The sequence below is a fragment of the Cervus elaphus genome, chromosome 25, assembly GCF_910594005.1.
Source record: "Cervus elaphus chromosome 25, mCerEla1.1, whole genome shotgun sequence".
Lineage (NCBI taxonomy): Eukaryota > Metazoa > Chordata > Mammalia > Artiodactyla > Cervidae > Cervus > Cervus elaphus.
Genome location: NC_057839.1, coordinates 12,841,499 through 12,863,338, shown reverse-complemented (window position 1 = coordinate 12,863,338; position 21,840 = coordinate 12,841,499). Strand labels below are relative to the sequence as shown.

The 21,840-nt window shown below is 44.5% G+C and overlaps 1 protein-coding gene across 1 annotated transcript in view; it reads left to right on the top strand.

Annotated features, from left to right (window-relative positions):
* Positions 1–485: 485 nt before the first annotated feature.
* Positions 486–21,840, top strand: part of MAP1B (microtubule associated protein 1B) — a 93,362-nt gene continuing 72,007 nt past the window's right edge. Inside the window, exons 1-2 of the mRNA XM_043887932.1 lie at positions 486–897; positions 9,826–9,927. Of these exons, the coding sequence (XP_043743867.1) occupies positions 714–897; positions 9,826–9,927 (286 nt within the window). The 5' untranslated portion in view covers positions 486–713. The remainder of the gene's footprint in view (positions 898–9,825; positions 9,928–21,840) is intronic.

Below are 21,840 nucleotides of genomic sequence, written 5' to 3'. Positions count from 1 at the left end.
TCCGAAATCCACAACATCAAAGAAAAGACAGGTTCCATCTTCCTGGGCGGGGTACCCTCAGCCCCACGTCCGCTGCGCTAACACAGATTCTGAGGACCTGGCTTCATCGCAGACGGCACCCGAGGCAGAGGCCTGGCCTGTGCACCTAGGACAAGGTAAATATCCCGACCCTGAAAATGGAAAGCCATCCACTTCTCCTGCACGAGCCGGGTGAGGGTTTGGAGCGGGCAGTGGCTGTGGGTGGGGGTGTAGGTTGGCAGTGTTTTCCCCTAGTCGAGTCCTCCAGCCCCTCGACTCGCGGCCCTGCCCTGACCATTGTCCGCACACCTCGTCCTTCCAGCTTCCGGGCCGCGGGCGAGATGATTTGCTGCAGATGACATCAGCCCTGGGCCAACGGTTGGAAGAGCGGAGGCAGCCACCCCGCGAGGATGTGCAGGGTGGTCCTTCCCTCCTCCTCTTCCTCCTCCTCCCCGGCGCCCTGCCTAGTCTCCATATAAAAGAGGCGCCGCCTCCCCGCCCTCTCGCACTCCCGACTCCTCTCCGCCGCGCGCCCTCCGAGAGGGCGGAGGGGGAGGCGGCGCGCAGCGCCAGGAGGAGGGGAGACGCAGGGGGCGGAGCGGAGACAGCACCTTCGGATATAATCCTTTCTCCTGCGGCAGACGAGAGGAGCGGCCGGAGCCGGGCACTTCGCCGAGGCTTAACGGGCCGGCAGGATGGCGACCGTGGTGGTGGAAGCCGCCGAGCCTGAGCCGTCCGGCAGCATTGCCAACCCAGCGGCGACCACCTCGCCCAGCCTGTCGCATCGCTTCCTCGACAGCAAATTCTACCTGCTGGTGGTCGTCGGCGAGATTGTGACCGAGGAGCACCTGCGACGCGCCATCGGAAACATCGAGCTTGGTAAGAGGCCCTGCGCCCCCAGGGGACGCGTTCGGGGAGACGCGCAAACGCGACCCCACCCAGGGCACGACGGCCACCTTTCTCCTCCGGCACGCCCCGCACCCACGCCTTTCCCCGCCACTTACAGCACTCTGTCCAGATTCCTTCTCCGCCCCCCCCCCCCCGGGTTCATTTCGGAGAATAATGCAAATTATTAGATTTGGGACCCAGTGGGAGAGTCTCCTAACCTTGAGGGATCCGTCACTAGGCTGGGTCTACAGATTCCAGCTGGCTACCGCCTCTCCCGCTAGATGAGATGCAGGTGTCAAAGGGGGCAGAGGCTGCAATAAAGCCGCAACCGCAGGACACCAAAGGTGTGTGTGTGTGGGGGGGGGAACGTTGCAATTACCTCTTTCATCTCCCCTCCCCGCCCCCCCCCCCCCAGCAAAATGCTAGGATTGTCCCTCGTCAGCAGACCCGAGGCTGAAGTACCATGTGCCAGGGTGTGCGTGGGAATCCCTCTAGCCACAACCACCTCAGCTCCGAGAAATGCCTTTGCTGGCTTAAAACCTCTCCATCTTTTCTTCCCTCGGAATGACTAGGCTAGTCTTAGGGCCACGCCCGCTCCCCCCACCCCCCCGGGACGCAGAGATGGAGAACCGCCTGCGCCTCCTTCCCAGACGGCGCCTGCCTCTCTACTGCCCCTGGGGCCTCGGTTGCAGCTTTCTGCAAGGACAATGGGACCCCCAAGTTGCGGGGTGGGGCTTCTCCTTTTAAAAGTCTTTGCCTCGGGAGTGATGGCTTGGGGGTGGGGTGGTGGGTAGGGCCGGCGCCTGGTCCGGTGCGGGCACTAGGAGCGCGCTCTGCAGAGGCCGAATAGCGGTTCGCTGGGAAACCCTGGGCGGGGCCGTAAGGGTCCAGCGGGCGCAGCCTCGGGCGCGCGGACCGACCCGCCCCGCAGCCCCACCCGGGCTGCCGCAGTGCCCCCGCCCGCTGCACCTGCCCCCCGCACTGCGGCGCCCCCACTGGGCGCGGCCGGCCGGGCGTGCGTTCCGCCGGGGCTTGGGGGTGCTGCGTGCCCCCACGTCTGCCTCAACCCGGCTTTGTTGCGCGCGAAGTCCGCGGGTGGGCAGCTCTGTCCTCTGCCTCTCCCTTTCCCCCCGGCATCGCAGACCGCCCCTTCTCCCAGATCGAGGTCGCCAGTCCCTCCGCACCCCAGCCCGCGCTCTATTCCCCCGGGGTGGTGCTGAAGCGCGTCTGCCCCGAGACACCGGCTGGTGGGCGTGGTGCAGCCCGCACTGCGGTCTCTACGGCAGCCCGAGGCGGACAAAGGGCGTTCACGCAGCCCTCGTTCCCCGCGCCCGCCCCCCACTCCCTGTGAAAGACGCAAGAAAAACCTTGTTTTAGATGGAAAAAAAAAAAAAAAAAATTAAACTCTAGTGGTCTGCCTCTGCATTTGGAAACGGTCGCCTGTGCCCAGAACAAAAGGCTGCAGGGTGGAGACTCGAGTGGCAGACCTGGTTCTTTTGTTTAACTTTAAAGCACTGGTGTTACTTTTTGCTTAAAAAAAGAAAGAAAGAAATGTGAGCAGAAAGCAGACTTGTTATTTTATTCGGAAAAAAAAAAATTGAAGAATAGGCTAGGTCAATAGTGAAATGCCTCATTTGAGCATCTAATACCCCTTCATTTTTCAAACTATAGTCCTTTTAATTTGATCTGTACTAATTTAGTTTATTTGCACATTTTCTCCTTGGGAAATTTCACACATACTGACTTTGGGTGTGGCTGCTGTATGAATCTATGACTTGGGATTTTTAAAAAAATACTATTTGTCAGCACCTTTGCTGGGAAGTAATAATAAAGCAGGAAGTGTGTTTTCTATGTATAAAAGGTGCATAACCACCCGATGTGGTGTGAGGAGGGGGACCCTTATCCCCAGTTTGGAGATGGGGGCCCAGAGAGGCAGGAAGGATAGGGAGACCAGCTCAAGGTCACACCACTCATAAGTGACAGAATGCCGGCATTGCAGCATCACTGGTTTTCTGGCCCTGTTATGATGTTAGTGCAGGACAGGCTAACATCACTGGGAGATCAGTGGTTTTCAGGCCCTGTCGTGATGTTGGTACGGGCCGGGCTAACATCACCGGGAGATCAAAGAGCAATTTCTAGAGCTTGCCTTTATACAAAGGCAGAAGTCATCCACTTGTGGGCAGCACCCCATGCAGGGAGGTGGCTCAGCAATCGTCTTCCATGTAATTATCTTCCTGCTTTGTTACTCTGCTGATCACCCTTTTAGTGCCCTATTTCTCAGGGGGTTTATTCAAGCTGCTTCTGTTCGAGGATAAACTAGATTCATCCAAGTTATCGGTCACTGTGACGTGGTCTCGACTATTTTTCACGCTACTGGAACTTAGTGATCAAGTTCAATTTTGTCTTCCTGCCTCTTTTCTTTTTTTAAATTTATTGATGTGTTATGTAGTAGATGTGTTATGTGACGTGGTCTCGACTATTTTTCACGCTACTGGAACTTAGTGATCAAGTTCAATTTTGTCTTCCTGCCTCTTTTCTTTTTTTAAATTTATTGATGTGTTATGTAGTAGATGTGTTATGTAGAAAGGCACAAATCATAAATGAGGTGCTTGGTGAATTTTCACAAAAAGACATACCTGTGTGATCCTGATCAAGAAACAGACATTCCTGGGACCCCCAGAAGCCCCCTCAGGTTTCCTTTTCAGTCAGCATGCCTTCCTGATTTTTCAGTGCCCTGATTTAGTCAGCTTTTTGCAGGGAACTCTGAAATAGCAGTATTGATCCCATTAAGAATCAACCGAGTGAGTGAGCAAAGCCATTTCCTAAGGCACAGTAACAGATGCTGCTTTTCCTCTGGAGATCACTCTCTTGGGTCCTGGGGTCTTGGATGCAGCTCAAACCACAGGGCCTTTCAGTGCTAAGTGGAAATACTGCTCCGGTAGCTTTTCTGACAGTCAGAGATGACTTAGCAACAGGGCAGGCTGGCTGTTGCCCCGGGCCTGATGTGATGCTTCCTCAGCTCTCAGGTTCCAGCAGGGCCTCCTCCTCCAGAGGTCACTCTGATACCATGGCTGCGGTGGCGGGCGCCCACGGGACCGGTTGTCTGAAGCAAGATGGAGATGCTCCGGGGGTTTGGCCCTGGTTGTGTGCCGCAGCCCTTCCGCAGGGAAAGTGGTTCATCTTTTGCTCCTCTTGCTTGTCTGCCCTCTCATCCTGATGAGGCTCTGCGAGTCTGGAGACCCTGGCAACTTGGATTTTTGCCATTTGATGATTTAAGGCTCTATGGGAAACCCAGAAAATAAATCTGTAGGAAGATGGCGGAAATGCAAGTACATCAGTAGGCCTGAATCAGCCCACCATGGAGGCTGAGTACATGCTTCTTGAAACCTAGTGTTACTGCATCAAACTCGAGGCAGCTCACCTGCACGCAATAACGCCAATCTACTGACCCTAGGTTGTGGTGAAGGAAAGTGCAGCTTTATTGTAAGATGCTGATATAAGGAGAACGCATGCTCAAAACCCCCGAAACCCCCCAAGGGTTTTCAGCAAAGCATTTTTAAAGGCAGTGTGAGGGAAGGTGTCCCAGAGTGTGTCATCAGCTCATGCACCATTCTCTAATTGAGAATTAGATTGATGATGAGGTGACAAGACTACGTTGGGCTTCCTTGCTGGCTCAGATGGTAAAGACTCCGCCTGCGATGCAGGAGAGCTGGGTTCGATCCCTGGGTTGAGAAGATCCCTTGGAGAAGGGCATGACAACACACTCCAGTATTCTCGCCTGGAAGATCCCCATGGACAGAGGAGCCTGGTGGGTATAGTCCATGGGGTTGCCAAGAGTTGGGCATGACTGAGTGACGGCACAGTACAATAAGACTATGTTAATGAGGACTGTGGTCATCAAGTAGTTCATTTCTGCCATTTGATGGTGATTTTAGCATCTGAAACATAACTTAGGAAATATGCTTCAGATACTAATATCTAGGTATTTCAGAGAGGAACTAAAGCCAAGGGTATAGGGGAGGGGTCTGTCCCAGGAAGGTTCCCTAGGGTCCTGCTTGGTTACACAAGGACAGAAGACCATCATTCGTTTCTTCAGCTGCATTCAAAATGCATAATGTAGGCTCTGGTCATTTCTTAGGTTTGAAACAACAGTCTTTGCTCAGACTGGTCTAGCTTTAGTTAGTTAGTTATGCAGGACTCCATGCCAAACCATTGTCACTCCACCAACTACTCCTTGGCACCTCCTCTGCCCCCTTCCTAATTAGTCTCCAACATAGACTTAACAGTCAGCCCCATTTTTAGCAGAGTCTCCCCTCCTCCAGTTTATTTTGGGACATAGACTACCTACACTCGTGTCTTGCAAAACTAATTCTAGAGTCTTGTTAAGTTTTCATTGCTTCATTTTATTTTATTTTTTTAACTAAAACATGTAAAAAACACTAAGTGTCAGTTTGATTTCAATTGCTATTAAGAGTGTAACTTTCCTTTGGTTAACATTGGTAATCAGCAGGATTTGTTCATCAGAAAGATAGATCTGTGTAACATCTACTGCCCTGGATTTTTAGATGTAAGTTTTGCTAATTACGTTGTCATTTATTGAATGCTTTCAGTCTAAATTGGTTAAGAGAATTAAGAACCCAGGAAAGAGTTAGGACTTTGTTTCCATTTTGTTTTAACAGGAAAACAAAGGGGTGGTGGGAATGAAAAGAAATGTTGGGGAATGATACATTTATTATATCCATCCATTTTCATACTTTTCATAATCAGAAGGCAGATGGATTTCTGCTTGCGCTGCTTAATTGGTATTATCTACTAAAAGAGTTCTATGATCCAAATATAAGCCAGTCCTCAAACTTAAGGTCATTGAATTGATGAGTCATTGTTAATCTTCTGTAAAGGTTTACCTTTTAAATAAGTTCCAACTTTTACCGCCAATAAATAACTTATAAATCACTTCTTTTGCTTGTTTCTAATGTAAAATGCCAGCCAAGATCTAACTTATTTATCATCAAAGCTTTGAAATCATGAACTCTGTGTAAGATGGGCCTCCCTTGCCTGCATTACACAGAACACATAAATTATGAACATCAACTTGTTGGCTTAAAACAAAAGGAAAAAAGCAAATTGAAGGTTAGGTCAAGGGGAAAAAAATAGGAAAACTTTTCTCTAAAAAAGAAAACTTTATTGAATTTAGCATTTCCTTTGTTTTAATTATTTCTTTTATGAGTCTAATCTGACTTCAGATCACTATTTAATATAGTTTTGCAAATAGAATTTTATGGTTGTAGTTAAATAGTATAGGAAATTGGGCAAAAAATGTTCAAAAGTCTATTCCTGAGAGGGAGCAACTAAAGCTCATGGAAAAAAATCAACTTGTCATAAGTCCCAGTAGCAGATGGAACCCGGGTACCATTTCAACACGCAATGCATGGTCGTTTCCTTATGCTTTCTATCTGTTGTTTCTGTCAGGATATAGATTTTAGCCTTTAAATGAGAGGCTTTAAAAAATAATTGTTGCTCTTATTAAATAAGCCTACAAAATGCTTGCATCATCAATAAACTTGGCCAAGTCTAACCTGTGTCAAGTAAGAGGATGTGGCTCTTCTTTATGGTTCACCCTGACTTGGCCTAGGATTCCTGCCTCCTACGCTCCTGCCACACACACCTTTTTTTCCCTCTTTTTTTCATCTGTCAACTTTATGTGCACTTAGCCTTCCCTTAGTGCACTGCTCGCCCTGGAATCAGAACTGAGATGGAAAGGTCCTTTGTTCCCCGCTGGTCATCGGGCTAGAGAGAGATGGTACCAGCTTCCAGGGCTGGAAGCCAGCCCCCGGTCAGGCAGGGAGGTTCTCAGGGTCCCTCACCATAGGCCACCTGCCCAGGGGTGGCAGATGCTCTCTGGGGCCAGTTTAAAAAGTGGAGGTGAGGACTTCCTAGTGGCCCAGTGGTTAAGACTCCATGCTTCTAATGCAGGGTGTGACAGGTTCGATCCCTGGTGGGGGAACTAAGATTCCCTCATGTAGGGGATGGCTGGGAAAAGCGGGAAGTGCAGGTTGATTTCCTCCAACTGGGGGATTTATTTTGCCCCCATCTGAGAAAGCCAGTAAGGGCATAGTCATGACAGATTTGCTGGAGAAGCAAAGGCCCAGGGAGGAACTTGACCTGGCACGGTTTGGGGGAAGGGCCAGAAAATTCCATGGCTTTTCTACTCCCCACCAGAGCCCAGGATGACCTCCTTCTGAAAGCCTCTTCGGAACCTCTTTACCAGCACCCCACTGTCCCCTCCAATCATGAACTCAGGGAGGGGACAATGTAAGAAGAGCCAAAGAAGACTTTTTTTGGTCCTATGAGCTTTAGAGGGGACAATGTAAGAAGAGCCAAAGAAGACTTTTTTTGGTCCTATGAGCTTTAGAGGGTCCACTGCTTCTTAGGCACAAAGGGGAGATACATAAACCAACTGAATGCTGTGAGAGTTTTCATTGAGAGGTACTATTTCCCTTTACTAACATTATCCAGTAGAAGGTACAAAGCAATTACACAGTATTTTCTTTCTAAAATTGGTATAGAAAGTGGCCTCGTTCCAGAATTTTCCTTTTCAACTAAAATAACCGGTAAATCCATTGTAACCTTTATTTTATAAGTGGTAGCAGTGATTATGCATTCTTAAGATGTAATTTGGCTGGAAATTGCTCCCTTGAAAAAGAGAACCAGAATTTTTAATTTCACTGGGCGTATAAAAAAGAGAAATAATCATTTTATCAGTTGTTTGCTAATGGAACTTAAAAATTACTAAATGATTTTTCTACTGTTTCATACTTTTTCCTCTTTTAAGTTACAAATCATAGAAGCAGAGGTTTATGAAAGAGAAAGCAAACATTTAATTGCCTGTGTCATGACAAGTTAATTGAAGCCGAGGGAGAAATGGGAAACAGCAATCTAGAACCAGTCTATGTATAGCCCTGGATGAAGCCATTCAAATAATGTAGCAATTTAGACATTACTTAGAACAAAGGCAGAGAAATCGTGTGAATTTAATTAAAATACATGTGTCTCATTATTAACTTGTTGACCCTACTTGACAAGCCAGAAGACAAAGTGGAGCTCAGACCTGGAGCATAGATAATCCAGTCAACAATTTCCAATTAAGCAGTTCAGACAGGGGCTTGATGATTTTCCACGCTAGCTGAATATATAGAATATATATGTGGAAGTCAAATATTTTAATGAATTCAGACCTCTTCACCTGTCAAGCTTTCTGTGGAACAAAAAGGAAACCTCTTTATCAATTCTGCATGAAAAAGATTCACAAAGTCACAACATGCCTTTCTTGTTAAAATTTTAAGTGTTCCATTAGCACAAATGCAAACTGAGGCTGTTAATGTTTCCAGGGAGACCCATAAAATTCTCCCTTATAATTTAGCCTCTCTTTAGGAATGTTAACTCTTGCACACCTGAATCCTTCCCATAGATTGTATGAGAAATATCTACCTCTATTTAGTGGATGGACATCTATTTGAAAATATTTCTCATAATTTGGAAAGGTGTTTGGTGTATCATCTGAAGATATTTTAGATGTATAGTCAACTCAGTTTACAGAATCTCTGTAGTTTGTGTGTGTATTTACAGTGATTCTCTGCAGAATAGGAAAACTGAACAAGATTTAAATAGGGGTAAATGCAGATATACTTTAAGGATTTAAGAGGTATGTTTAAGTAACATACTGCCATTTGTACTCCCAAGTCTGGATGCATGACTAAATGACCAGCAAAAATGATTAAAGATCAAGTGTTTATTTAGAGACAGTTCACCTGTGTGATACACAGTCCCTGCCTTTGGTAGATAGAGAGTAAATGATTGCCCTTCCAGAGGTTTGTTTCTGGAGGTTGAGGATGCTCCACGCAGGGGTAGAGTCAAGGATACTGCCTACATAATGATTCTCCCACGAGCCATCTATTTGGGAAGATATGAAAATACACTCCAGAGTTCTGTGACCCCTCAGTTTTGCCTGGCCCTCCCCTCTCTGCTGTCCTCCTGGTTCCCCTCTAGCCGCCTCTTTTGGAAGGTCAGGAGAGAGGAGGGAGGGAGGGCATCAGCTCTCCTTACCCCATGTTCCCCTCACCCCAGCTTCCAGCCTTGTGAACTCTTATGGGAATAGACAGTTCACGGCCCCCAGCTCTGTAGAAGTTTATAAAGTATAAAAAGTTGCCACATCTCTTTGCCTCTGGATAAGAAAACGCAGACAACTAACAATTGTGAATGAAAGAACTGTCTGCCAAGCTAGTTAGCTGAATGCCTGGGAGGACAGATAGGCCAGATCTGCCTTCTTAGCAAAGATAGCACACATTTTGACTGATATCCAGGGGTTGAGAAATCAAGGTCAAAAATGGGAGGAGTAAAGAAGAGTAACCAGATAGGCATACAAAATGCACATGCACACTGCGAAAACCTTTAAAAACAGACATATGGACTTGAATGCCACCCCCCATATTTACTTCCCACCCTCATCCTCCGTTTTCTAGCCATGTACAAGTGGACCATGGGAAAGCCAGCAATTGTCTAGTAGCCCCCTAACTGCTACGGAGCTCACCGTCTTCCTGTCCTTTCTGCTCCCTCTCAGGAGTAAAGCCTGTCATTTTCCTAATAGCTGTTTTCTTTTACTCTTCCAGAAGAGCTGCATTTACATGTTATGAGGGGCAGAAGTTCAGTCCGCACTGCTAGTTATCCTTCCCCTGTGGCCTGGTGGGGAGAGCTCCCCCGCCCTCCCATTTTGTGGGTATCCACTGCTGGTCACCAAGCTCTTCAGCAAAAGAGTCTCCACTCCCTTCCTTAAAGCCTGAAAAATGCTACAGTGATGTTTTCCAAACCACAGCGAAATGACTAACTGTCATTTCTGTCATCTGTCTTCCTTTCCTTCCTTAGGAATCCGATCATGGGACACAAACCTGATTGAATGCAATCTGGATCAAGAACTGAAACTTTTTGTATCCCGACACTCAGCAAGGTTCTCTCCTGAAGTTCCAGGTGAGGCTTTCAGTTCTGTAGTAGTCAACCTAGAATTTGAAAGAAACAGACCCTTGGCTGGAAAGCTTTGCCTGGGGCATGGAAAAGACTTCCTTTTATTGCTAAAGGGATTCTGTGTGTTTGTTATTATCAACTAGGTGAGCAAGAAGCCACCTTTTAAGAAAGTCAGCTAACTCTTAATTTGTCATTGTGTGGGTTTCTATTTCGTGGAGTCTTAGAAGATTTTAAGTTCCAGGGTAAATTTTTAAATTTCATACTTATCTCACTGTACTCTGAGCTTAAGAGATTGTAGTCTATTTAAATGTGAATTTTACTCACATGAAGTTATGAATACAAATTGGATGCTCTCAGAATTCCATAAGCACCTTCCCTCTCAAGAAAATGAAATATGTGTGTGCATTTCTGTATTTTCTATCTCAATGAAATATGTATCATTATTTCATCACTGCATTATCTCCCACTTAGTGTGGGTAAAAGAGTCTGGAATTCCAAACTACTGTTAAGATAGCCTTTCTTTCAGAGATGAAAATGAATACTACTAAATAATTAAAGGTAAGGACACACAAATTTGTCATTTATGAAGATGCTGCTGCTAACTAGCTACTTCACTGAGGAGGTAGTCAGACTCACCCACCTTGTCTTCCTCTTGTGAGGGTGACCCATGCTTCTCCCAGTTGGTCACATTTGAGGATTATGAACAGAGTTACTGGTCTGTAAAGACTCTCAACCTGGGGTGTGTCTCTCAAAAGTTCTGCCATTGATCTATCACAGTTGCCATTTGGCATTTTATTTCTTGAATATCACCTGAATTTTATGTAAAATAGAGACTGCTCTTTTCTGTCTTTATTATTTTGTTGTATGATTACAAATTTTATTGGCATTGATAAAAAATCAGCAATGAAGTTCAGCCATTTTGACTGATTACATCATATTCCATTGGGCTTCTCTGATAGCTCAGCTGGTAAAAAATCCACCTGCAATGCAGGAGACCCCGGTTTGATTCCTGGGTGGGGAAGATCCCCTGGAGAAGGGATAGGCTACCCACTCCAGTATTCTCGGTTTTCCCTGGTGGCTCAGATGGTAAAGAATCCGTCTGCAATGTGGGAGACCTGGGTTCAATCCCTGGGTTGGGAAGATCCCCTGGAGGAGGACATGGCAACCCACTTCAGTATTCTTGCCTGGAGAATTGCCATGGATAGAGGAGCCGGGTGGGCTGCAGTCCATTGGGGTCGCAAAGACTCAGATGTGACTGAGCTACTAAGTACAGCACAGCAGTATCACATTCCATTAGCCTTTTACGCCCGAGATTTGAAGCCACTTACAGAATGTCAGCCTCTTCATGCATCACACTTGACTGCAGCAATATGCCCATGAGACTGGAATCATTCTTCTCTTTGAGTTTGATCTTAGAATAAAATCCCATACTTTTCAGCCATCAAATGAATCGTAGCTTTCAAGCATGGAGTTGAGTAAATGTTTTAAGAAAAACTTAACAAGAGCTGGTTCATTAAAAGTTAAAATTGCTGCAAAGCCATGTGAAAACCAGCTCTTAAGTAACTTTGCATTGAGGCAAAAAGAGAATGGTCCAGAGCCTATCAGACAGCACGCGATTTGCTGACATTAAGGTACAGTATGTGGTTGTTTTTCTCGTTGTTATGTTGTATTTTTATGTCCTACACATTTCCATGACTTTAAAAATCATCTTATGAAAAGAAAAATAAGGAAAGTATCCTTTTCCAACAAGTATATTTCAAAATGTAAAATTCAAGCTTTTATCCTCTCTCTGTAGGTTGTTCTGGCTTTCTTACTATGACTTTTTGGGGTTTTTTTGGTAAATGAATCCTGTGGTGATCATTGTGTTCATTCATACTTGGATTGACTTTACAGAGTGACAGTGTGTTGCAAAATGAAAGGCTGCAAGAATTTCTAAAGAATGAACCAGAGACCTGGCATTATTCTTGTGGACTAGGAAGTTCTGGTCCCCCAAACTGCTGCTTTAGCCCATCTACCCCATTATCCCTCTTTTTCCTGCTGAAACCTCCAGTAAGGATTGGTTTCCTGCCTAGTTCTAGCAGTGCTACGCTAGGCTGTGTGTCCAGAGCTTGGCCCCTGGACACACAGCACCTTCCCATTCTTGCCAACTCCCAAGGAGATGTTACGAGCTTCCCTCTGCAGCCTAAGAGTGCCCTGTGCAGGGCTGGGCCTCTCTCTGAAAACCAAGCGTCTAGAATGCAGCCCATGAGCGTGAGGCCCTGTGAGCCTTCCCCTTCAGAGTGGGGTGGAGGTTTCTAACTAAGACTACCACAGACGATAAAAGCACACATCGGGTTCAGTTCAGGTAAGTGAGTGTGTTTTAGAGAGAAGAGATGTTATCTTGGAGGAGGATGCAAAATTGGGCTGAGCAGATATCATAGGGTGACCGCTGGACCAAAGGAAGTCTTCAGCTTTTCCTGAACTGATTGAAGGGTTTTATGGGAAATTTTGAGATCAGTTTTTAAGTGGATCCACATGTAGTGTCTCTTCCCCACTCCTGGTACTCGTAGAAGCTGAAGCATGTACCTCAAACTCATAAATGGAGTCAGCTGAACCTCTGCACTTAGAGTTTCAAGAATCTAAGTTAAATGAGATTAGGCCCGGAACAAAAGGAAGGTCAAATCTTTAAAAATAAATGAATAAATAAATAAATAAATGAAGCTGTTCTTTGGGACTTCCTTATGGTCCAGTGATTAAGACACATTTCCACTGCAGGGGGCATAGGTTCAATCCCTGGTCAGGGAACTAAGATTCCTCATGCTGCATGGTCAAAAAAATAAAGGGGAAAAAAAAGTTGTTTCTTCAGCCAGTTAAAACAAAAAAAACCTAGATAGCACCTATAGTGTGCCAGGCATCGTGGGATGGGGAAGGATGAACACACAGTGATGACAAAAAACTAAAAAACAGTCACTACTTTGCTTACTCTTATCTTCTTGTGAGAAGAGCAGACATTTAACAGTCACAGACAGGCTAGCATAAAATTGCAGTCTGCATCATGTCCAAATAGTTTTTGTTTCCTTTTGTTTAGGCTAGCAGAGTTATTACATTCATTGTCCGCTCTGACACAAGTGTAGTGGCAACGGGAACCTGCAGACTTGATTCAGGACCCCCGTGGATAGCAGAGTCAGTGAATGCTTAAGTCTCTTATATGAAATGGCTTCATATTTGTGTGTAACCTATGCACATCCTCTCATAGTCTTTAAATCATCTCTCAGCCGTGTCCGACTCTTGCGATCCCGTGGACTGTAGCCTACCAGGCTTCTCCGTCCGTGGGATTTTCCGGGCAAGAATACTGGAGTGGGTTGCCATTTCCTTCTCCAGGAGATCTTCCCGACCCAGGGATTGAATCTGGGTCTCCCGCATTGTAGGCAGACGCTTTACCGTCTGAGCCACCAGGGAAGTCCTTAAATCATCTCTAGGTTACTTTATAATACCTAATACAACGTGTATTGTACAACCTAAAAGCTATGCAAATAGTTGCAAGCCTGTGGCAAATTCCAGTATTGCCTTTTGGAACTTTCTAGAATTAAGTATATATTTTCAATCCTCAATTGGTTGAATTTGTAGAGAAGAATCCTGTGAATATGAAGGCCCAGCTGTAGATGGGGAACTAGGATTGCTCTTCTGCCTGTTTTACACTCATGTTGTTATACCTCTATTGCTGTTTTTAAGAATTGGCGATCCCTTATAGAAGACTGGTGATAGCCTCCAGGGCAGGTGATAGATTACGCGGCGGCACAACCAGATTTGTGCTTGTGCTCCTTCAACCCTTGCACTAGTTTTTAAAATGGTCTTGAGATTCAGTTGGCCTGTTTCTTGAAGACTGCAGGTCTTGTGGAATAGTTTAGTCATCTTGAACAAATATCCTTTGAGCAGGATGCTGGAATGTGTTACTTTCTCGGCAGAAGGTGAGGGTCGTCTACTGAGTGATGAGGTCATGAGTCCTCCAGTTCCCCCGAATGTGAGCCCTGGGGTTGCCAAGTGCTGTCCGCCTCTGGTATACTCTCCTTCTTGGAATGGCCAGTCATCTAGGGCCATCTTACTCTCTCAGAGCTGTTGCAGCATTGACTTCCTAAAAATCCTTCAACAGGTGTCTGTGTGGCAGGGGCTGGTCTCTGCTGATTAGCCCTGGTATACCACCATTCTTGGCCACATCTAACTAAGGTGGACTCAAGTGAGACCAGCTTTCTTAAGAGAAAAGGTTAGGTATTGTCTGATGAACACTCCCCAGTGTTCTCACTCAAGCCAAGGTTCAACAATTGAGTCTTTTCACAAGAGAGCAACAATCTTATATTTCCTTATGTGTACAAATTCAAATACTGTCATAAATTTTTAAAAAATTTTTCTATGTATTTTTTTTGTACCTTAATCATGCTGGATGAGAATCATTTTGATAAATCTTATCATGAGAATTGAGCTAGGTTTACCATGCTGAATGGAATTTATTTCACCCTCCATTCCTATTTGCTTCTCTCCCTAACTTAACTTTAGAGCTATCTGCCCCTAACAGCAGAGAGGGGATATGGAAAGTGTCCCATGATTTCCTGTATTAGACATCATTTCAAAACAACAAACAAATACAAATGATTCCTAGGATGAGGGACACCAGAATGAAAATTAATTTCAATCTTTTTTCCCCCATCATTTTGCTACATCTGTCTGCTATAATAATTAAACATTTTTGTTAACCCAGATCCTCACCAGCAACATAATGCAGAGTCTAGATCCTCGCTCTGAAAGTTATTTGCTGTAGGATCTCTGACAAGTTACCTAACCATCCTGTGCTTCAGTTTGTTGTTTGTGAAACAGTGATGATCACTTCTACCTCATAGTTTTTTTGAGTATAGAATGAATGAATTTGTGCCAAGATCTTGAAATGGTGCTTATCACACAGTAAAACAATACGTGTAAACTAGTATTAAAATTGTCTCCCTTGGTGAAAATCTATCGGATTTGTATATTTGCTGATTATTGTTATCTAGGGGAAGTGGTGGCTTTATATACTGGCTGGCTTCCTTTTTGTAATAATTAAAAAAATGATTTCATGGTGTTCCGTAGAGAAGCAGTTGCCCTCAGCATTATCAGAAGGCACACGGCTGGTTGCTGGTTTTGCGCAGGGACAGCAGCGTTGCAGGGCTGAGTTTAGGAAAGTCCTTTGGGTGTGAGAGCAAAATGGAGGAGATGCTTTAAGGTGCTGTCATAGCAGGACCTGAGGGCACGGTTGAAGACTGTTTGCAAAATGGTCCCGTCCCTGCCTATGCTGATGTGAGCACAGGTGCTCGCTGGCTTTCCTGCCGTGATAATACCTCCATGGGTAACATCTTCTGATCCTTCCTGTTCTTGTTTCTCTCTTCTCTCCAAACAAGTGACTACAGATTTTGCTAGTTTTAAGAAACTGAGATTTCTTGTGGTTTATTTTCTTAGTCAACTGAATAAATAGTGAGACCTTGGCATGTTTACATTTTGTCACTAGCTTTACAACCCCTAGATCACATTCACAAAAAGCTTTATGTGGTGTGATTGCCCTTGTGATATATGTATGGGTGGTTCTATTTAAGAATCCGTGCCTTTTCTCTGGAAGGTAAATAAACCACAGATTTGTGCTGAGTGACTGCTAAAAATATCTGGCCTCAAGATTGCTTTTTGATGGAGAATTGAAATCAAGCCCTTTGAATTTAACTCATGTGAATCCCCTCCTCCCTTTGACATTAATGAGGCAAGGATTTACATTTGCCAGTAGACTGATAAGAAAATACTAAAATGCTCTTAGAAAAGGTCTAAGAATGTTTGCAGTCATCTTCTTCCTCTGTCTAGACTTGTATGTTTAGTCTGTCATTGTACAGAATTATAGCCTAATTGTATGTGCCTAGAATACATCAACCCCTCTATGACAGCCAGTAATGAATGTGTTTTCAGCCCTGCTCCTAACCTTTGAAAGATAAAGCACACAACTATACTTTCACTTGCATTTGAGAGGCTGACTTAACCCTTGTGATTTCTGAGTGAAAGCAGACGCTTTATCCTCCTGTTTTCCCTTTTAGCACACACACAGGTTCAGGCACTTGCCCACAGACCCGTCAGGTTCATCTTTTCTCATTGCATCATCATTCGAGGTTATAGGAAGAATCCTGGTCTTAGAAGAAACATGGCAAATAAAGAGCCTTATTTTTGTGGAAGTAACCAGACCTCTGTTTAACATCCCTGGAGGTCATTGCCGCCCGCCTGGGAAAGGGACTCCCATTTTAATGCAAATTGCTCGCCTTTCTTTGTGCGCCCCCTGCCCTCAGCCTTCCCAGCCCCTCCTGCTCTGTGCTCCCGCCCCAGTGCTCCCATTCACACGCTGCAGCAAACCTTGCCTGCTAGCCCCCACTTGCATTCCTTTGGAACAGTGAGAGGTCCAGACTTTCCGAGGAGAAGATCCAGAATTTGGTAGTGTATGCAATACTAGGCGCTAATTCCTGTGAGGTTTACAATTGGCTCAACTTTGAGATTTAGCGATCCTTTATATTCACAGGTCCTTATAGTGCACATGATTTTTTTTCTCTTCCTGGTGCAGGTGTGGTCAAAGGAATAAAATGATGTTTCATTGCCCTGTGCAGCACCGTCATTCCCCAGGGCTGTTAATGAAGGCTCATTCAGGCCATCCTGGAAATACCCATTCATCTCACTTTTTTTTAAGTCAAAAGGATGCTTTACTTTGCTGGCCATAATGGCTCTCAAGCGGTTCCTCATGAGCAATGTGGAGCCACTCAACACAGGCAAACACAGGCAGGAGGGGACCAGAAAATTGGCTGCTTGGGCCCCGTAGCCATTTGGGGGATCGTCAATAGCCCCGCCATTAAATCCGACTAAGTGCATCCGAGAACAGCTGCTCCCGTCGCCCACCAAGGACGGCATCTTAACGCTGAATGTCAGTGCTTTTGTCTTCATTTCCAGAGACCAGAGAGCCCTGGTTTTTTGCTAGATTTGTTGTGGTGGTGGATGGGTGTTCGTTTGTTTTTTAAAGCTAGCCACCACAGCCAGCGGCTCAAGTCCCCTTAGTTTTTTAGTGCCTGCTTTTGTGTGTTCTCTGTAGGGTATTTTGTTCGGCATCTATGAAAACAGGCTGGAAAGAATGGTGGGAGATGAGGGATAAAGCATGAACTTTTAAAGCTTTTTTTTAAGAAGAACATCTTTTTTTTTTTTTAAGAAGTCAGGTCATATTTTTGAGTGTTTATTAAGAAGCCAGGAATTGTAAAGGGATCCACGGAAGAATTAGGTATCCCCGCTGGTCATAATTTAGTTAGGAAGAGAAGTCATTCACAGCTTAAAAGGAACACAAACAGCGCTTCCCTCATTTAAGACCTGTGTATGCGAGGGCAGATTGAGTCCAGTTCCTAAAGAGGAGAGAGGGTGAGAAATGGAGATCATAGCAAGCATTGCATTTTGATTGTTCAACCACAGATTTAGTCACAGTGACAAAGGTTACCCAGGTACCAGCACCCCCACCCCAGCCACAACCCGAGCCTAATTAAATGTTGCCCGGGCAACAGCAGGCATCCAAGCATCGTGCCCCAGGGCTGACGCCTTTGGTTTTCTCGGCTGCGGTCTATGGGTGATTTCTATTGCATGTGAAGTCAGATTTCCTTGGTCCTTGAGAAATGTGAGAAAGTAAGACGTGTCCCTGGGGAAGAGCCCTTAAAAACGGACCATGGGGATGGGAGAGATGAACATCAACATGAGACGAAAATAATGTTTTATTTTATTTTATTTTGTTTGTTGAAAATAATGTTTTAATAAGCTGTTTCAACCAGTGTCAAAGACTCACCTCCAGTCAGGGCTGGTAAGGGGACTGCTGACCAAAAATGCAACCCTACATATGATTTAAAAATAAGATTATCTAAGTAATAATGAACACTAAGGCCCAGGGAAGGTGGCATTTTGTGGGAGGTGGCTCCTTTCCCCAGTTACAGCATCTGTCATTTTAAAGACACCAACTGAATTGCTTCTGAAAATTGCTTTGTGCAGTTGATTGCCTGAGGAGTTGAGATAAAATATGAACATCCCGAGGGCTGCCTGCATTTGGAAAGCCCTCTAAACCTGCCCTTTGCTGGCCCTTTCTTTTCTTAATCAAACTGATTCTCATTGGAGTCTGAGTAAGTGAGGCACAGTGGAGCATTTTGGACCAAATTGTTAGATTCCCTGTTTGTGTCTCCCAAGAATAGTCTGGGGAAGGGACAACTGCTCCCCTGAGGGGGCATTGCATCTCGATGCACCTTGCCCCTAGGATGCTACTCCATATAGATGATGCTTTTTGGTTGCTGAAATGTTAGTCAATGGAAATGTCACATTTGGAGAAGTACTCGATAGCAATTAAATCGAAGATGAGATATTTAATAAATCCTGCATCTCAGGCTGATGACACTGTCTTGGTACAGAGCTCCTCAGCCCTGAGCAGTTGTTTTCTGCTTTCTAAATTCTTATCTGAAGATTGAGACCTGTGTAAAAGACCAGCAAAATAGGCGTGAAAACTGATTGATGGGACTCCTCTCTTTTAATGTTTGTGTGCGTGCATGAGAGAAGGAGAGAGATGGAGAGAGGGGTATCTTCTCATGGGGCTTCCCAGGTGGCACTAGTGATAAAGAAGCCACTTTGCCAGTGCAGGAGACACAAGAGAGGCAGGTTCAGTCCCTGGGTCGGGAAGATCCCCTGGAGGAGGGCATGGCAACCCATTCCGGTATTCTTACCTGGAGAATCCTGTGGACAGAGGAGCCTGGCGGGCTACAGTCTATGGGGTCTCAAAGAGCTGGACAGGACTGAAGCAACTTAGCATACTGTAATGTTGCATCCTGAAGCATGCGCGCATACCTTATATATTCTAATTGATTGGAAAGGAGATAATCTTTTCACATTATATGGTATGTCTTTTGAGAAGGTACCCTAGTATCAGCCAATCTCATTAAATATTTACATGGTATTTCCTGCTTCAAGACACAGTTCCAGTTCCTAGTTCTGCAGGCCGTAAAAAGTGTATGTAACTGGGCTGCGGGGAGGGGAAAAAAAAAAAAAGTGTATGTAAGACTGTCCCTGGGACTTGTTTACAACTGAGCATGAAAATAAGATAAACAGAATAAGCTAGGGTATAATAATATGCAAATGAGAATTTTGCAAGCGAGAACCCTCCTGTAAATTTTTTTGTTCAAGCTATCTTTTTAAAATATACATGCATAAAAATATGCACTAAAATCATATTACCTATACAAATTGAGGCATAAGTACAACAGATCTAATGCAGTGGATTCCTTCTGTGATCAAGGAATTTGGATTCATACTGAATTAATTATACCCTATTTGGGAGCTACATTTTAAGGACTTTAATTATGAAAAGATTGAAAATTTTAGGATGCTTCCCCTTCCCCCCCAAAATTTCTGTGAGAACAGAACTGCTGAACAGAATGTAAAGGCTTGATTTCAAGATTGTCTTCATCTTTGAGAGCTGGAAAATTATCCATTGGCAGACTCAAGCCACTTGGGAGAGATTGTGAAAGTGAACGGTTTTATGGAAATAAATCTGAAGTAATTGGTTCACTGCTCCAGGCCAGAATGGACACTTCTGAGAGAGCAGGGAGGGGATGTCTGTTGTGAGCTGCTTCCCAGGACCAACCCTGACCCCCCCACCTCCGAGTCCTCTAAGCTTGACCTAGTCGGCAGTTCTGGGCCACACCTGAAGTTACCGTTGCCCATGCAGCTCTGAAAAGTTGCTGCGCGGCCTTTGCCTTGCTCGCAGAGCTGAGGGGCTAGACTAGACTAGGGCTTCCCGGGTGGCTCAGTGGTAAAAAATCTGCTTGCCAAGCAGAGGCACTGGCTCAGTCCCTGGGTTGGAAGATCCCCGGGAGAAGGAAATGGCAACCCACTCCAGTGTTCTTGCCTGGAAAACCCCACAGACAGAGGAGCCTGGTGGGCTACGGCCCATGGGTCACAGAGAGTGACATGATCGGCGCTGAAACAACAACAAAGACTAGATTAGGGAATCTGAAGCTTCTTTCTGTCTGCCATTAGTCCTGTAAAACTTTAACAGAGAGCCAGCAGGAAAGAATTTCATGGTGAAATAAGCCTGAGAATTTATAGCAGATCTTATTTTTTGAGGAGCCATGAAGTATGTAGCTGCATGTCAATAAACTTGTTCAATTTTGTATAACCATAAATTTCCTTTCCTGTTGGACATGCCACTTCTCCTACTACTGTCTCCCAGGGATCTTGATTTCTGTAGAACACAATTTGGGGAAGGATGGACCAAGTGATCTCTGAGTTCCTTCCAGATTCATATTCTGTGATTCATGAACTTTTACTAAATTGTCTCTACTCTGAAATGTAGAAGGGAACTTGTCCTATTCGCTGTCTAGCTTAAAATGGTTTTTAATCCAGGTTTTAAAATGTCAGTGAAAGAATTTAGTTTAGAAAATCTGCCTGTTGCGTTTGCTGGGATTATTCATTTTTAGGTGAAGATGCACAGCTTTATGACACTTCAACTAATTTCCCAGTTTGTGAATTCTTGGCCCTTGGTTTTTCCCATCTGTCCGTACCTTTCCAGACAGACCCAACAAGACGGAACTTAATTGTGTTTGCACAGTGCCAAACACCTGCGTGGAAAGTATTTCGAAAGTCGAATTCTTGAGTGTGTCTACGTAATGCCAAATGGGAAATAGCTACATTTTTTTCCCATTAAAATTAGAATTTCCACGTTGATGTTTGGTGCTGCACTGAGCTTCAGATTATTTTCTTATTCACACATCTTTGGGAGGAGGCTGAAGACTGAACCTCCTGAGTTCTGGGGATCATCTCTAGGTTGTGTGTGTTAAAAGTGCCAGGGACCTTGTTTGTTCTGGATAATTGAGGATGGCCTGCATTTTAATATGCATGATCAGCTATGCATATCGTGTCCTGCGAACCATCAATTAGCACAACACAGTTTCACAAGTCAGTGCATGCAGATATGAACACCCTTGGGAAGCAATGCTCAAATCATTACTGACAGTGTGCAGCTTGCATACAGGTAATCATGATCAGAAAGCCATGATTATCCAGAAGGAAAAGTGATTTTTATGGTAATGTGTCATGTGGTTGACTCTTGGTATCTAATACCTTTGAGGTAACAATTTCAGTTTTAACCTCTCCCTAATTTGATCATGTTTGCAAAAAATGTTTAATTCACTCCCTATGACCTACATGTAATTATTATTTTTACAACAAACCTAATAGAGTGTTCTAAACCCAAATGAAATAGTCTTTGTACCAAGAACATTATTGATAATATCTCTATGGATGATAAGAATTAAGAATGGTGGTGTGGTTAATCAAATATTCTAGGTAAGAGAGACTTGCCAATAATTCCTTATATTCCAATAATAAAAGATTATACTTTTTTTCTTTTTTTTGCAAATTTTAGAATCTAATTATACAGTCCTTTCTTTAATATATACCCTGAAATGTATCTAGAATTGACTCAGAATTCCTAAACCAAATTTGTTTCCTTAGCTCAGGATATGTTTAAACTATTTATTCAAAACATGCACTTAGAAATCTGTTGTTCCCTTTTCCTTCTGATTATGGTGATATTTTCAAAGGAGGTTTTTAATAACTATTGTACTTTGGGGGCAAATATTTGGTATTTTACTGGAGCAAAGGCCAAGAAAGTTGCACTTACACAAGAGAACACACTTTGCCTCCTACTTGGAAACCAAACTCAGAACACTCTAGGTGAGCTTTCCTTAGATGATTTGGGAGCAAAACACTAGTGGTCACTGCACTGTCCACATAGGGGAGTGCTGATCAGAAGCAAGTTTTTGTTACTGAAACATTAGTGAGCAAACCATTTACATTGAGTTGTCCAAATGGCTACCT